The 13,844-nt window shown below is 46.5% G+C and overlaps 1 protein-coding gene across 1 annotated transcript in view; it reads left to right on the top strand.

Annotated features, from left to right (window-relative positions):
• Tcerg1l (transcription elongation regulator 1-like) overlaps window positions 1-13,844 on the top strand; it is a 188,759-nt gene that overhangs the window by 113,785 nt on the left and 61,130 nt on the right. The window contains exons 5-6 of the mRNA NM_183289.3: window positions 3,850-3,944; window positions 7,272-7,360. Coding sequence (NP_899112.2) covers window positions 3,850-3,944; window positions 7,272-7,360 — 184 coding nt within the window. The remainder of the gene's footprint in view (window positions 1-3,849; window positions 3,945-7,271; window positions 7,361-13,844) is intronic.

Raw genomic sequence — 13,844 nt, 5'->3', positions numbered from 1 at the left:
TAATCCCCTGGACACCGGTTCATGTACTGCTGTGGCTAACTAAGCCTCCTGCTTGGTTATAGTTATTCACAACCACACACACCTTAGTCCAAACCTTTACCCATACCCCTTTTAGGGTGCAGGTGAGGCAAAATAAGAGTCCCATATCTGTCTATAAGCCTCTGAATAAACTCTTCTTTGCTCTCCTATACCTTGAGTAGCTACACTGAACCTAGAACTAGAGTTTTTTATAAGGTGCTATCAATGCCAGGAAAGTGTTTTGCCCCTCTGACCACACCCAAATCTTACAATACCCCACCTGATCTCTCTGGGAGACAGGGCTGAGTTCAGTAGCTTGGCCAATGCTCTCACCAACATGTCTCCACAGTGAGACCGCCACTGACATTGGAAAACAAGCTTATCTTACTGGATAACAGATATGTTCAGTTGCCTAGAGAAGGTGCAGAAGCATCAGACTTTGTGCAGTCCCAGTCCCGGTGTCAATGACAGTCAGGAAAGCAAAGAAGCAAGGACTACTGCTACTATTAACTGAATGGCCTTGCACCTGCCTTAGGGCTCTGAGCACCAAAGCTCTGTTGACTTTACTCGTTAGAGCATTAAATCTCCGTTTTGGGCAGGAGTGAGCAGGTGACCGGGTGGAGAAGCAGACAACCTGGCTCAAGGCTGATGTCAAGGCTCATCTATTTATGTGCATTTTTAAATGAGGTTTTTGACCTTGGGGGAGGGTCACAAAACAAATGGCGGTTTCTCTCATCTGTGTGCCCTTTCTTTCCTGATCTGTGGGACAGTGATGTAGTGGCTTACTGAACTTGCTCTGTGAAAGGCAGAAATATGATTGCTCAGTGTGGAATCAGGACAGAGGCCTGTGCCCAGGCCTACTTCACACTTTGACAAGGAATGAGCTTCAGGCATGACCCCAGAGTTAAGAGTCTTTTCCAAATCACATCACATCACATCACATCACATCACATCACATCACATCACATCACATCACATCACATCACATCACATCTATCTATCTATCTATCTATCTATCTATCTATCTATCTATCTATCTATCTATCGTGTGTGTGCACGCGTGTTTGTGTAGCATTCCCTATGTGTAACATTCTTTGTGTGTAGCATTCTGTGTTCCTAGAGGTCAGCTTTTACCACTGAGAAATCTCAAAGGCACAAGCTCTAGATTGTGTGATGCATTCAGCAGGAAGGCTGGCATCCTAGGTCATTCTCCTGTGCCCTTGATTAGTCTCTTGGCTAGATTTGTTTATCTAGCTGAAGGGAAAGCTGACAGATCCTCCCAAGTTGATCCTCCCTCCCTCCCTCCCTCCCTCCCTCCCTCCCTCCCTCCCTCCCTCCCTCCTTCCCTCTCTCTCTTCTTCCCTCCCTCTCTCCTTTCTTCCCTCCCTCTCTCCTTCCTCCCTTCCCTCTCTCCTTCTCTTGTTCCTCTCCCTTCCTACATCCCTTCCTCCCTCCTTTTCTATATCTCCCTCCCTCCCTCCCTCCCTCCCTCCCTCCCTCCCTCCCTCCCTCCCTATTTTGTCAGTACTGGAAGTCCAGCTCCAACTTCACACATGCTGGGCAAGTGCTCTTCTCCTGAGTCCCATCCTTCTACCTTCCCAGCCAATCATGAAACGGATAGGTAGATGGTTTGGCTAGGCCTAGGGATGTGTCTTGGTTGTGGCTGTGGCTGGTTATGCTGGAGCTCATCTGGTTAGCATGTCTGACTTCTGTGTAAAATTAAGGGTGTGGGCAGAAGCACATACAATGACATACAATGACGTACAATGACAGGAGGGAACACCATGACACCAGATTCCATGCTTGGCTTGCTTGCCTACAGCTTGAGCTAACTGTGGCTGCTCCTTCAGATGCAAGTGCCAGTCCTCAGTCCTCTGGAGAAAATCTCAGTCAGGATTTCTGCAGAGTGACAGTGGTTGGTTGACAAGGGGCCTCATACTTAGGACATCCCATAGGCACCCACACCTAATCTCATGGAGAGAAAAAGCCAGGGATGGAAGATTCTTGTTTCTGCCTGGTCCAGATGCTGTGCCTCTGCACTACAGGGCTACTCTGTCCATAGTCAGAGCTTCCCAAGCTGCTGTCGGAAGCACAGTTGCTGCAGTGAGAGTTCTCCTCCTCACGGCTCAGGGATGGGATACGCTGCAGCTGCCTGACTCTGCAGCCACAGCCTTTAGAGTAGAAACAGTGAACACGATGATAAACCTCAAGTCCAGTGTGGGAATCTGATTGGCATGGCCTCAACCATCAGCCAGCACAGAATGGGGGGTAGAGGGTGTTGACAGTGGGCATGGTGGGAGATCAGTGGGAGATCAAGAAAGATTGCAGGTAAAACCTACTTTGCCCTGCCTGCCCCATCCTCCAGGCTTAAATGTTTTCCTAGAGGAAGCCATTCCCAGGTGACCACTTTTGAATGTGCATGTTTGTACAAGTGTGCACATATGTGCATATTTATGTGGCACACACACACACACACACACACACACACACACACACACAGAGACACATATGTGCATGCTTACCTACATATGCACAAACACACACACACACACACACACACACACACACACACACACAGAGAGAGAGAGAGAGAGAGAGAGAGAGAGAGAGAGAAAGCTATTTCTGCCATCTCCTACCTTTTCTATGGCTTCCCAGCAGAGGTTGATGTCAAGAGCTCTGGATCCATCTTGGGACACAGAAAAGTCCTAATGTCTCTCAAGCCAAGAGAAGCTGGCGCTTGCTTCGCAGGTGGTTTTGCTTTCTGTTGGGCTGCTGTGTGGTTCGATGGTTTGTCTTCCCTTTCTCATCTTGAGTTTTAAAATAGTTATGAGTCTATTATCTTTTACTGAAAGCATTTGCTGTGGTCTAAAGGCATTGAATAGATATAGTTTGGAAAAGAAATGTAAAACTTCAACTTGATTTTTATTTGGGGCTTGCCAGAACTTGCCTTTTTCTCTATTGCTTTGCTCATGCACTTCTTGTTCAAATGTCATGCTCTCCAGCCCTTACCCATTTGATGATGAGGAAGGGACAGCTAGAGATATGGTCACCTTGGAGTCCTCTCCACACCTGGCAGAAATGACCCGTGATGGCCATGATGACCATCAGTCATCAAAGGTTTATTGAGGCTGGCTCTGTGTCCCACATTGTTCTGTGTTCTTTCTGGTAAAGGTCTGAGTCTTATACCTTCCCAACCCAAGAACTCTGGCCACACAGCATTACCAAAGGTGATTTAGACTGTGCTGAGCACAGGCCCAAATGAAGTTTGATGAAATGGAAGAAGCTCCTAACTCCCCAGGCATGAGGAGCATGGGGAAACAATGACAGCCCAATTTGCACATGGACCTGGAAACATACAGGCTGAGCCATGGTGGTGGCTAACCATTTGCTGGTAGTATTCTTATCACCTCTCCCCATGTGCTGACTCACTAGCAGGACTGCTCCAGTCCTGGGTGGTTTTTGTTGGGGACACTTGAATATGTACTCTTTTTTCCTGGGATTCTCCATCTACAAGACTATGGGAGCCAGAGCGGGACCAGCCAGCATCTTCAAGGACAGGCTCAAAGTAGGGTTGTCATATACACACATCTTATGGGTGGTCTTTGGCTGGTTCAGGAGAGAGCCAGGTGAGAGACCCATGTTTCTAAGACTCAGCATCAGGGTTACATTGTCATTAGACTATGAAAAGCCAAGACTACAGTCTGCCTCTGTTCTCTGCAATGTTGGGAATCAATTTGGCTTTTCAAAGCCACATTTTGTCTTTGTTTAATATTTCAAGTCATGATGGACATGACAAATGGAGTACTAATGGCTATTGTTTTGGACCCACAGATAAAGGCAAAGAGCACAGCCGTGCACCCCGTTCCCCTGCCCTGATGCTACGTGCCCCAGAGAGGAAAAGCTTGGTGGGAGACAAGGAGGATAAGGTGAGTGTCACAGAGACACAGTCCCCAGGTTTGGAAGATCTAGGGCTGGGACACTTCCACACATATTTCTCACAAGGGATTTATAAAATGGCTTTGCCAGTCTTCTCTGAACTACAGGCTGGCAACTTCATACCCTGAGGGAGGGAAAATCCTAGACAGGGTCTGGCGGAGCACCTCATGCCCATTGGGATTGCTCTGTTCTTCCTGGCCCACATTCCCCAGTTACCTTCATCCCAGGACTTAATCATTGGGAAGCTCACCTCTCCATACCCACCTCTAGTATCAGTATTGGATGGTGAACACCAATCACAAGTGTGTGTTGGTGCGAATTAAAATCTGCCCCAGAAGATAAGTTTTCCAGGAAAGATTAGCACATCTCTGCCAGAATTACATATTAATTACACAGCTAGCTTCAATGCTGCCATCCGTAAATACTGGCTTGATTACTGGTTTCTGCCAGTCTGATTCACTTTTATTACTTCCTCGTCAAGCAGGAGTTTTACATCGTGATTAGCCATTTTTATCACCAACAGGAAATCATAACCAGCATGTGCCTCGTGAAGAAGATCTTGGTAATTAGCTGTAGAGAAACCTAGCAGTGCCAAATTTAGAAGTTGGTACCATCACAAATTACACTCTACCATATTTACTTGAATAATTTGGTGCTTGGAGGCTGTGTGTTGTGTTCTATTGTTCAATTAACTTCCAAATGAAAACCCCCTCCAGTTTCCCTAATTGGATTAGCAATATAAACCCTGGTCTTATTTGTGTGTGTGTGTGTGTGTGTGTATACACATATATACAAATACATATTCATATATATATATATATATATATATATATCTTGTGAAAACAAGTGCTTCTTAATACTTCCCATTAAGCTAATTATTCATCCTGACCTTTTTTTCTCACAGGAAGCAAAAATATCTTTGTTTTTATATTTATGAATGTAAGGGATAGCAGTATAAATTAAAACCATTTATTAAATGCAGGTATCAACCACAAAGAACAGAGGCTGCAAGAGATCCCAGCCAGATATGGGATGCACATGCACAGGTGCATTGTGGGTAGAGTGCTTCAGTCACTGTCTTCTCAGATTCATGTAAACATGATAACAGGGCAGACGGTTTTATGGCCATCTGCTCCCTATTGGGAGGGGCGACCTGGCCCTTTTGATAACACAAAGCAGCTTTGTTGTTCATCAATGATTTTACCAAAGAGCTACACTCAGCAGATTTACTTCTTTTTAGAAAAAAAAAAAAAGATTTAGAAAATATTATGTTCTGTGTGGGGATATATGCAGTGGGTGTGGGTGCCCAGGAAGGCTAGAAAGGATGTTGGATTCCCTGGAGCTGAAGTTACAGGTAGTGAATGGCCCACAGTGATCACTAGGAATTACACTCAGGTTTTCTGCAGGAAAAGTATATGCTCTTAACTTCTGAGCCATTGTTCTAGTTCCAACTTTAGTCCTTTTGGCCAATGGTTCTCAATCTGTTGGTCATGACACCTTTGGAGGTCAAATATCAGATATTTGCATTACAATAAAAAATACCAGCAAAGCTATGAAGTAGCAATGAGATAATTTTATGGCTGGGGTTCACCATAGCATGAAGAACTGCATTAAAGAGCTGCAGGATTAGGAAGGTTGGGGATCACTGCCCTTGGCTCTGATAGTAACTCACAGTTCTGTATCACTACATTAGAAATTTGTGCCTAAGGTATCCATAAATCAATGCATTCCTGTCCCCATGCTCAGAAGAGTGACAAGGAAAACAAGCTGTGGCTGCCACATTGTCCTGAACTTTGGTCACTAGTGCCAGGCATTGGTGCCACCGCTGCCTCTCCCACTGTTGGGTGTTCCTGCTATAAGGATGGGTACTAACTTCATGTAGATTTGGTTGGGCACATGGTCAGTCATCGTTCCCCATACATGACTTAAAATTCATTGGCATTATTGCTGGTAAACTCAGGTACTAAAATGTCAAGGTGATATTCAATTTTGTAACGCTCAGTTCAGAACAAGTTGTCTTTTGAAAACAGTCCATCTGCCCTTTAATCTCACCTGAATTTCCAGATAGAAAGAGAGGCTGTCATCTTTGATGTGGTCTTAGTTTTGAGATTAAAGCCATGCTAATTTCTGGGGGTGTGGGGGTGGCTTCAAACGGTCCCTATCCCTAGAATTTATGCTTTCTGAATTCCTTTCTTTCCTACAACCATGGCGAAATTGTAAGACTGCTTGTTTACTTTTGAAGAATCTCTTCTCCTGCTGTGGCTTTTCCATGGTGGGAATTAGGCATCAGCCCATTATTGATCCAAGAATCCATGACTGTCTTAAGTAGGACAGCTTAGTATGACAGCCTGAGCCTGGCTGTCCCTATTGGACTTGTCTTCATCCAGAGTTTTAGATTTCCAACAAGCTTGCCTCCCCTGCCCCAGTTCCATTTGAGAAGAACACAGAGAAAGGCATGTTTGCTGCTGTTCTGAACTGGAGAGAATAAATCTTATTTTTAATTTTTTCTAAGAGATACAAATTTCAAACAGCTCTTATTTTCTAAATGGGAAAAAAGTGACACTTTCAAACCTAGCTGGGCACGAGAATCACATATACCTTGAAAAGTGACCCCTTGAGTACTGTCTGAGCAACGTGATCCAGAGAGATGGGGGATACCCCAGCCTCCAGAGCATCCAAACCTGTTTAGGACTCTGTTCGCCCTTAAGGATGATGACAGCTTGAGTCAGGTGTGGTGGCTGACACTGGGAAGGTTGAGATATGAGGATCACTGCAAGTTTGAGTCCAGCCTAGAGTATATAATGAGTTCCAGATCAGACTTGGGGGCTTGTCACTTCCCCTGTCATAATAAACCCAAATGTGTCAGCCTTGGCGGTGTCTAGGATACCTAGTAGCATGGAGGTTCTCTGTCACCGTACATAGGGATTTCAGGGCAGAGCCAGTGACTCCAGCCCATGAATCCCTGATATAAGCTCCGTGATGTTTTTCTACCCCTTCCCTGCACCCCAGACCTGTAGCACTATTATGACCCCTGCCCATGTCTCTGGATCTGAGAGCAGACAAATGGGGACCCTAGAGACTGCTTCTTGTGGATCACCCTACCTGTGTGCATAGTGTAGGCCATTGTCAACCCAAGGCTTCTTGGGATTGCTCAGTCTAAGAGTCTCCTCTCTGGGATGTTTTACTCTGTAGTCACTTCTGGAGACAGCTGATTCTGCTGGGGACATGGTTGCTTTCCACTTTTTTACTGGAACTGAGACAGCAAGTTCAGAATGAAAGCAATCACAATCACCTCTCATCTTCTCTTTCATTTAAAGGAGCCTCCACCCATATTGGTAAGAGGGGAGGAAACTGCAGCGAAAGGCAATAAACCAGTGGCCTCCACGCCTGTGCCTGGATCCCCCTGGTAAGACTCCCCTAAAGTCAAGGCCATAACAACCTCATGCCCCAGAGTCTGCTTAATGTCATCAGAGAGAAAGCGCGTTCTCCTTCGGTGCATTATGCTTAAAAAACACAACCTGCACCCCAGGGCAGGTATAATTCTCCATTTTTGTCACATCTATAGAAAGGAAAATGGCACTTAAATGATGAGTTCCTTGGTCCTGGTGTATTTGTATGTATTAAAACAGCAACACTGTTGCATATAGATCAGCAAGAGTCAGCGGCTCAAGGTAAATGTAGCAGGCCATGGGCGGCTAAGGATTGTCTACCGTCTCCTGCGAGAAGGAGCATCGGGAGGTAACTGTTAATTAAAGTCGTGTCTTGTTCTCTCCGGCTGCCATGAGGGGATTCCTGATCTCTGAGTATGCCTCACTCCAAAGCACCTTCCACGAGGGAGCCACAGTCTTTGGTTTTTAAAAGTGCCCTTTACTAATGGAGTAATTTGGAACCAGGATAAAAAGGTTATTATAGTAAAAATTAGTTTTAAAACCTGACAATTGGAGTGCAATATACAGCTGGGAGGAAATGCTCAATTCAACCAAGAGAAATAGCAACGATGGCATTAGGGTAACATGCCCTCCAGGAACAGCAATGGGGGTACTGGAGTAATGTGCCCTCTGGGAGATGGAATGGGGTTATCAGGGTAATGTGCCCTCCAGGAACAGCAATGGGGGTACTGGAGTAATGTGCCCTCAGGGAGCCACAAAGGGGGTATCAGGATATAACATTCTCTAAGAATAGCAATGCTATATCTGAAAGAGTGACTTACACATTGTTTCAGGGCCTTGTATCCACCATGCAGGGCTTATTGGGCCTGTGGCCATGTGCTGGCTATTTACCCTACTCAGAGAGTGTCCCTTCCCTCTATGCAGGGTAATGACCATATTGTGACATTAGTGACCTCCTGCTCCCCACCTTCAGCTCTGCCTCTGGGCACAGTTTCCCCAAGCACATGGCTCCCAGTGCTCATTTCTGACTCTAGATACTAAACTATGAGTTGACATCACACCTCTGGGCTAAAGGCTTAGTCCCAGGAGGCTACTTCATAAAAATGCTAGCCCACAGGCAGCCTCAGCAGGCTACCCACGCTCTGTATAGCTGACTATAAAGACAGGGCCTCCCACTGCCTCCCCTTGATTTTGGTGATAATTCTCTAGAGTGACTCACAGAAAAGTGCTTAACTGTGATTAGCTATGATTGCAGTTTTATTATAAAGGATATGACTCAGGAACTATGAGATGGAAAAGAAACACAAGACCCTGGGGTTGGGACATGGCCTAATGCTTCTATGACCTGGCAACTGAACATAGTTTCATACCCGGAAGATCCCCAGCTTCTTGTCTCATTTCAGTGGCAGGGTCCCTATGGAAACATATTTGGATATGTCTTTGGTCAAGCAATTTAAATCAGTCCCTGTAGATGTGACCTTGAATACTAGACCCTAACGGGAAATGGGCCTGGCTGATGGTCAGCAAGGCTCATGGGTTGTAGATTTCCCATTCCCTCTGTGAAGACCTTGGCCTCCCAATTGTTAAGTCAGAATGTAAGTCTTCTTGCCTTGAGTATCAGGGGTCCCTTGAGTATCACATGAGCACGGTATAAATGAATCTCATTCTTACTACAGGAGGTGTTTGGGAATCACAGAGTGAGGACTTGGTCCCTGTGGAATGAAACATCCTCTCCCAGGAAAAGAACCACATGGCACTGTTGTAGGCTTCTGAGAATGGGGCCAAGTTCATGGTTCTTCTAGAAGATGGAATTGATGAGCAGTTTTCTGAGGACAACCAGGAGCAGTGCTGTAGGACAGAGCTGTGGCTGCAGCTGGAGAGGGTTCAGACCTGAAAGGAGGGACAGAACCACAGAGGCCCCACCGAGTACCCCAAATCTATGATGTCCTGTTGCCTCAGGGTGCTGGAGGGCTGCTCCTGGCCCTCTCCTTTCCGATTGACAAGCAGAGAGTAGCAGGGACTCTGCAGCAGAGCCTGTCTGGGCAGGCTTCATATCATAGGAGAAGCGCCAAACCCCTACAGACAAATAGACAGATAGAAGGGCTCCATTCCATGAACCAGTCAGAACTGGGTCTCCTCACTGGGACCTGTGCAGTGCTACAGAGGGTGAAGAGGGTGATGCTGCCCCCCCTTGCATCCTTTGCTTTGTGTGTTCCTAACTTCAGCTCTGCTTAAGCTACAGTGTAGAGTGGCCCTTTAGCTAAGGGTGTGTGTGTGTGTGTGTGTGTGTGTGTGTGTGTGTGTGTTTGTTGGAAGATCTCACTAAGAAGATCCCCCTAAGAGGGGATTCATACTTGCTCTGACAAGTAGCAGGACCAGAATTCCCCATTAAGAATAACAGCTTCCTGTTCTTACTTCATCTGCTAATATGGTTGAGGGGGACGTTGTAGGTACCGGGAATGACAGCCTCATTAAGCCTGGCATCACATGTATGGAGTCTTAGAGGCCAGACTCTTCCTGACAGCACCATCTGCTCAAGGATGGAGCTTCTCCATTCCTGGGGAGCCATGGCTGTCTTCCCCAGGAACAGAGCTCCTTCACATGTGGAATTGTGACCATCTGTTTCAGGGATGGAGCTACTCCATATGAAGAGCCTTGACAACCCATCTCAATGATCTCAAGTCATTGTTGCCGTCACAATGACACTAAAACCCCTGGAGCTTACTATTGTCTGCTTGTCCCTGGTCAGCCAGGTACTCTGGGAATCCCTGGAGGTACAGGAACAATGATACATCTCCTTTACCCATCTCTGTTGACATGTTCCATCTGCAACAGTGACAGACATAATAGCACCCTCACTCAGAAAGTAGTGCTTTCTTAAACTAACTGCTAACAAGCAATTCTATTCAAGTCCGAGTACAGAAGCTTCTTGGTGGACATGGGCAGGGCCAGGACGAGTGTAGCCTGGGGGGTGGGGATGCTCCATCACCAGCTTCTGTAGGTGTGGATACACATCACTGTCTATACCCAGGGAACTCTGGGATCTCTGTCTCAGCAATGGAGGCTTCGACCACAGTCAGCCTGACAGCATTTCCTGGAGGTAACACTCATGTGCATGTGGCCAAGCTGTGGCTTTCTGTTAGCCCCTCAAGACTCTAGCCCTTTGGTGCTCTAAGGCCCAGAAGTTTCTGTGCTCAATGGCAAACCTGGGCTCAGGGCACAGCAGAGTGACTGGAAGGAGACACCTTAGCAGAAGGACAGAAATTTGGAACAGAACTCCCCTGAGGACCCATGGCTGGGGGGTGGGGGGTGGGGGTCCATACAGACAGAGATGACATGGCTACAAGAGGCATCATTACCCTGAGCCTCAGAGCTGCCTGGGAAAATGGAACCAGGGCAAGCAGGAAGTTGAAAAGTACAAGCCAACTGCTGATGTTTGTATTCTGTCTGCATACTTTAGCAAACAGAAACATGTTTGATAGGACTTCCAGTAAGCAAGACTTCGAGTCTCATGCACACAGGGGTAGACTATTGAACAAAGACAGAAGGTTAAAACCATCCATTGTGTTCGTTGTTTGTGTCCACCCTATGCAATATACCTGCCAGACTGCTTAGGCTGAAGAAATAGCTTTAAAAGCATGATAAGGAAACAGGAGACTCTTGTCTGCTCACGGGGACTCTCTATGCTGAAGAACTAAGTAAGGCAAAAGTCAGCTGGAGCATCCCGAGGCATCCCCAACCATGGAGGATCCTCTCCTATAGTCTAGTTACCAAGATGGCCAGACAGATGGCCTCTTCAGACTCATTAGTGCAACCTTAGAAACACAAAGTCAATGCCCAAATAAGAGGGGATCCAGAATTCTGTGCATTCTCCTCTCAAGGTGGTGCCAGTTTAACCATTAAAGGTGTTTCCAGGTTCCAGAATAACATCTTCAGCCAATTCTTCATTACAAAGGGACACAGAGCTCAGCTCTGTTGGGTAGTTTGAAGAGACCCAGGTTCTGGACACAGTTTTTAAGACATTGAGGAGGGAAGTGTGTGTATCCACTTCCACACAAAGTGAGGCCTCCCCACTGAAGAGGCTGAACATGAACCTCGGAAACTTTTTCCTGCTTAGCATTGAAATGCTTTTCTTGCAGTTATTGATGACATGGGGACATTTCAAAGGTAATGGCTAAACAAAGTGTAAAATCCATGAGGCTTTGGCTCAAAGGGCAGTAAATGTCAGCATCAATGATTAATTAGCATCTGAGAGTCATTTTAGAGATTATGGATTTATAAATAATTAGCTATTTTCATGAAATTTAAACGACGTGTACTGAACATTTCCCATCAGTTTGCTTTTCTAAGAAAGTCCTGATTGATGCAGTTCAAACTTGGTCAGCGACTTACCAATAAAGTTCTCCGTGAGTGCTGCGGAAAGAGAAAGGTGTGTCCTGTCAAGGAGTCAGGGGACATGGGGCTATCACAAGCATCGCCTCCTACAAAAGCTAGGTCTCTCATACTTCTTTCTAGTCCCAGGATGCCAATGCAGTTAAAGTACTTGCCCAAAGGAACATGGTTTTGCCATGAGTCTGGTGCTTCTTGTTCCACAGAGAGGCCAATGCTGAGCAGGCAGGCAGGCTATGCTGGTTAAGAGACAGGTTTGGGTAGAACCTCTGCAGGTGTGGCTTCTAAAGTGATTTTTCAAACAGCTGGGTGTAGTTAGCCATCCTAGGCACACTCTCTGTCCCTGGTTTCGTGTTAATAGCATGGCTTTTATCCTGACTTAAAATATTTGCTATTTTAAGACTATCATAACTATCAATTATTGCATACAGCTTTAAAATAATAGAATCTCTGGATGTGTGACACTGCAAGTGTTGCATTTATTTGACTTTAAAAGACTGTGCATAAAAGCATATTCTTGGATGAAGTTGGCAGAACCACTTCAGACAGAGAGAGAGAGAGAGAGATGAGGAGTTCCCCAGGCGTGACGAATATGGATGTTTGACTGGAGAGAGAGGTGATTAGGAATCACAGTTATTAAGGGAGAAGCAGGCTGGGCCACATCAGTGCAGTGTCAATTTCAGATGTGACATGTGATCGCGCTCGCTCAGCTGCGAGCAAGCATCACTCTTCTTTGAGTACATACCGCTGAAGGGAAACCAAATGTCACTTTGTCCCCTTTGCATAATTGAGCCTTTTATTATGTCAGAAAAGGGACAGGTAAGGTGTTACTGCTGGGGAGGGGAGCTGAATGCTGAATTAAATGTCAAAGTGCTTAGTTATGGCAGATGGAGGAGGAGGCAGGAGGAAGCTACCACTTAGACCCAGGCTGAAGAGGCCTCTGGAGATTGCCTCGTGGGTGGGTGAGTAGCTCCAAGCTCTGGGTGTTCTTTATCCATCTCCATGAAGGTATACTTGAGTTCTGAAACAGGGCTAAGCCAGAAGGATCTCCTGTGGCTCCTCACCTGTGATTTTGACTGTCTTAGACTGAGTAATGAGGTCAAAGGGCAGGGTAGATCTTAAAAATAATACAAGTCTGTAGTTTGTGTAAAGCTGGGACCCTGGTAGTAGACAAGGGCAAAGAAGGGTGGTTTTTATGCACTCACACGATAGATTCTTTAGATAGCCTGGACCCCTGCCAGGTTAGTTTACCTGGTTTCTTAGAGAGGGAGGGTTTGAACCCGTGTCCTGAAAGGCTGGATGTGGAGTGGCAGGAAACTTAACAGGCTGGTCTGCTGCTGCTGATTGGTCACTCACAGAATGAGGAAATATGAATCTATGAAACAGCTAAAGATAGCTAGCTGCAACATCGTCAAGGCACACAAGGGAGCGAAAAGGACCAGCCCTGGGTACGCAGTGTAGGAACCCAGGTTGGCCACACCTTGAGGAGCCATTCCTGTATCCTCTCTGGGTGCCACAGTGGGAGAGCATGTGAACAACAGGCAGGATTGTGTCAGCACTTCCATAGCCCCTTCTCGCTGCCCCTGCCTGCTCTCACCTCAGAAAGTAAGTAGTAGAGACAGAAGCACATGAAGGGGGCTGAAGCATTGCTTTCAGGAGCTGAGCCTCGGTTCCATGTTATACCTCTCCAGTTCCCTGAGAGACATCCCTCTGGCGTGCCTCAGTATGGGGGGATGTGACAGTCATGCTATAAAGCCATCTATATACATACTCAAGCACAGTGCTTGCTGTCCCTGTCCTGAGTACCAGATACAAAGTTTCTCTTCCCCATGGACTCACTCTGAAAAATAGGAGGGCGAGGGGGAGGCCTGACCAAAGTAGTTGCGTTGAAAAGCATGTCTCTCTCACCTTGGTGACCAGACTCCACAAGGCCCATGGTCCTCCTCTTTTGCAACTGGAACACAGAGGACCCAAAGCCCTGTCCAGGTCAGGAAGCCCCAGATAGCAAAGGGGACAGGAGAGCTGTTTGTCCATTGATGCCAAACCCGATACAGTGAGCTTCATCCAACAGAGAGGATCCCCTGCCCTGGACAGAGCATGCAGGGCTGAGTC

Source organism: Mus musculus, chromosome 7 (assembly GCF_000001635.26).
Source record: "Mus musculus strain C57BL/6J chromosome 7, GRCm38.p6 C57BL/6J".
NCBI classification, from domain to species: Eukaryota; Metazoa; Chordata; class Mammalia; order Rodentia; family Muridae; genus Mus; species Mus musculus.
Note: the sequence above shows the minus strand (reverse complement) of the source record. Positions and strands in the feature narration are given on the sequence as shown.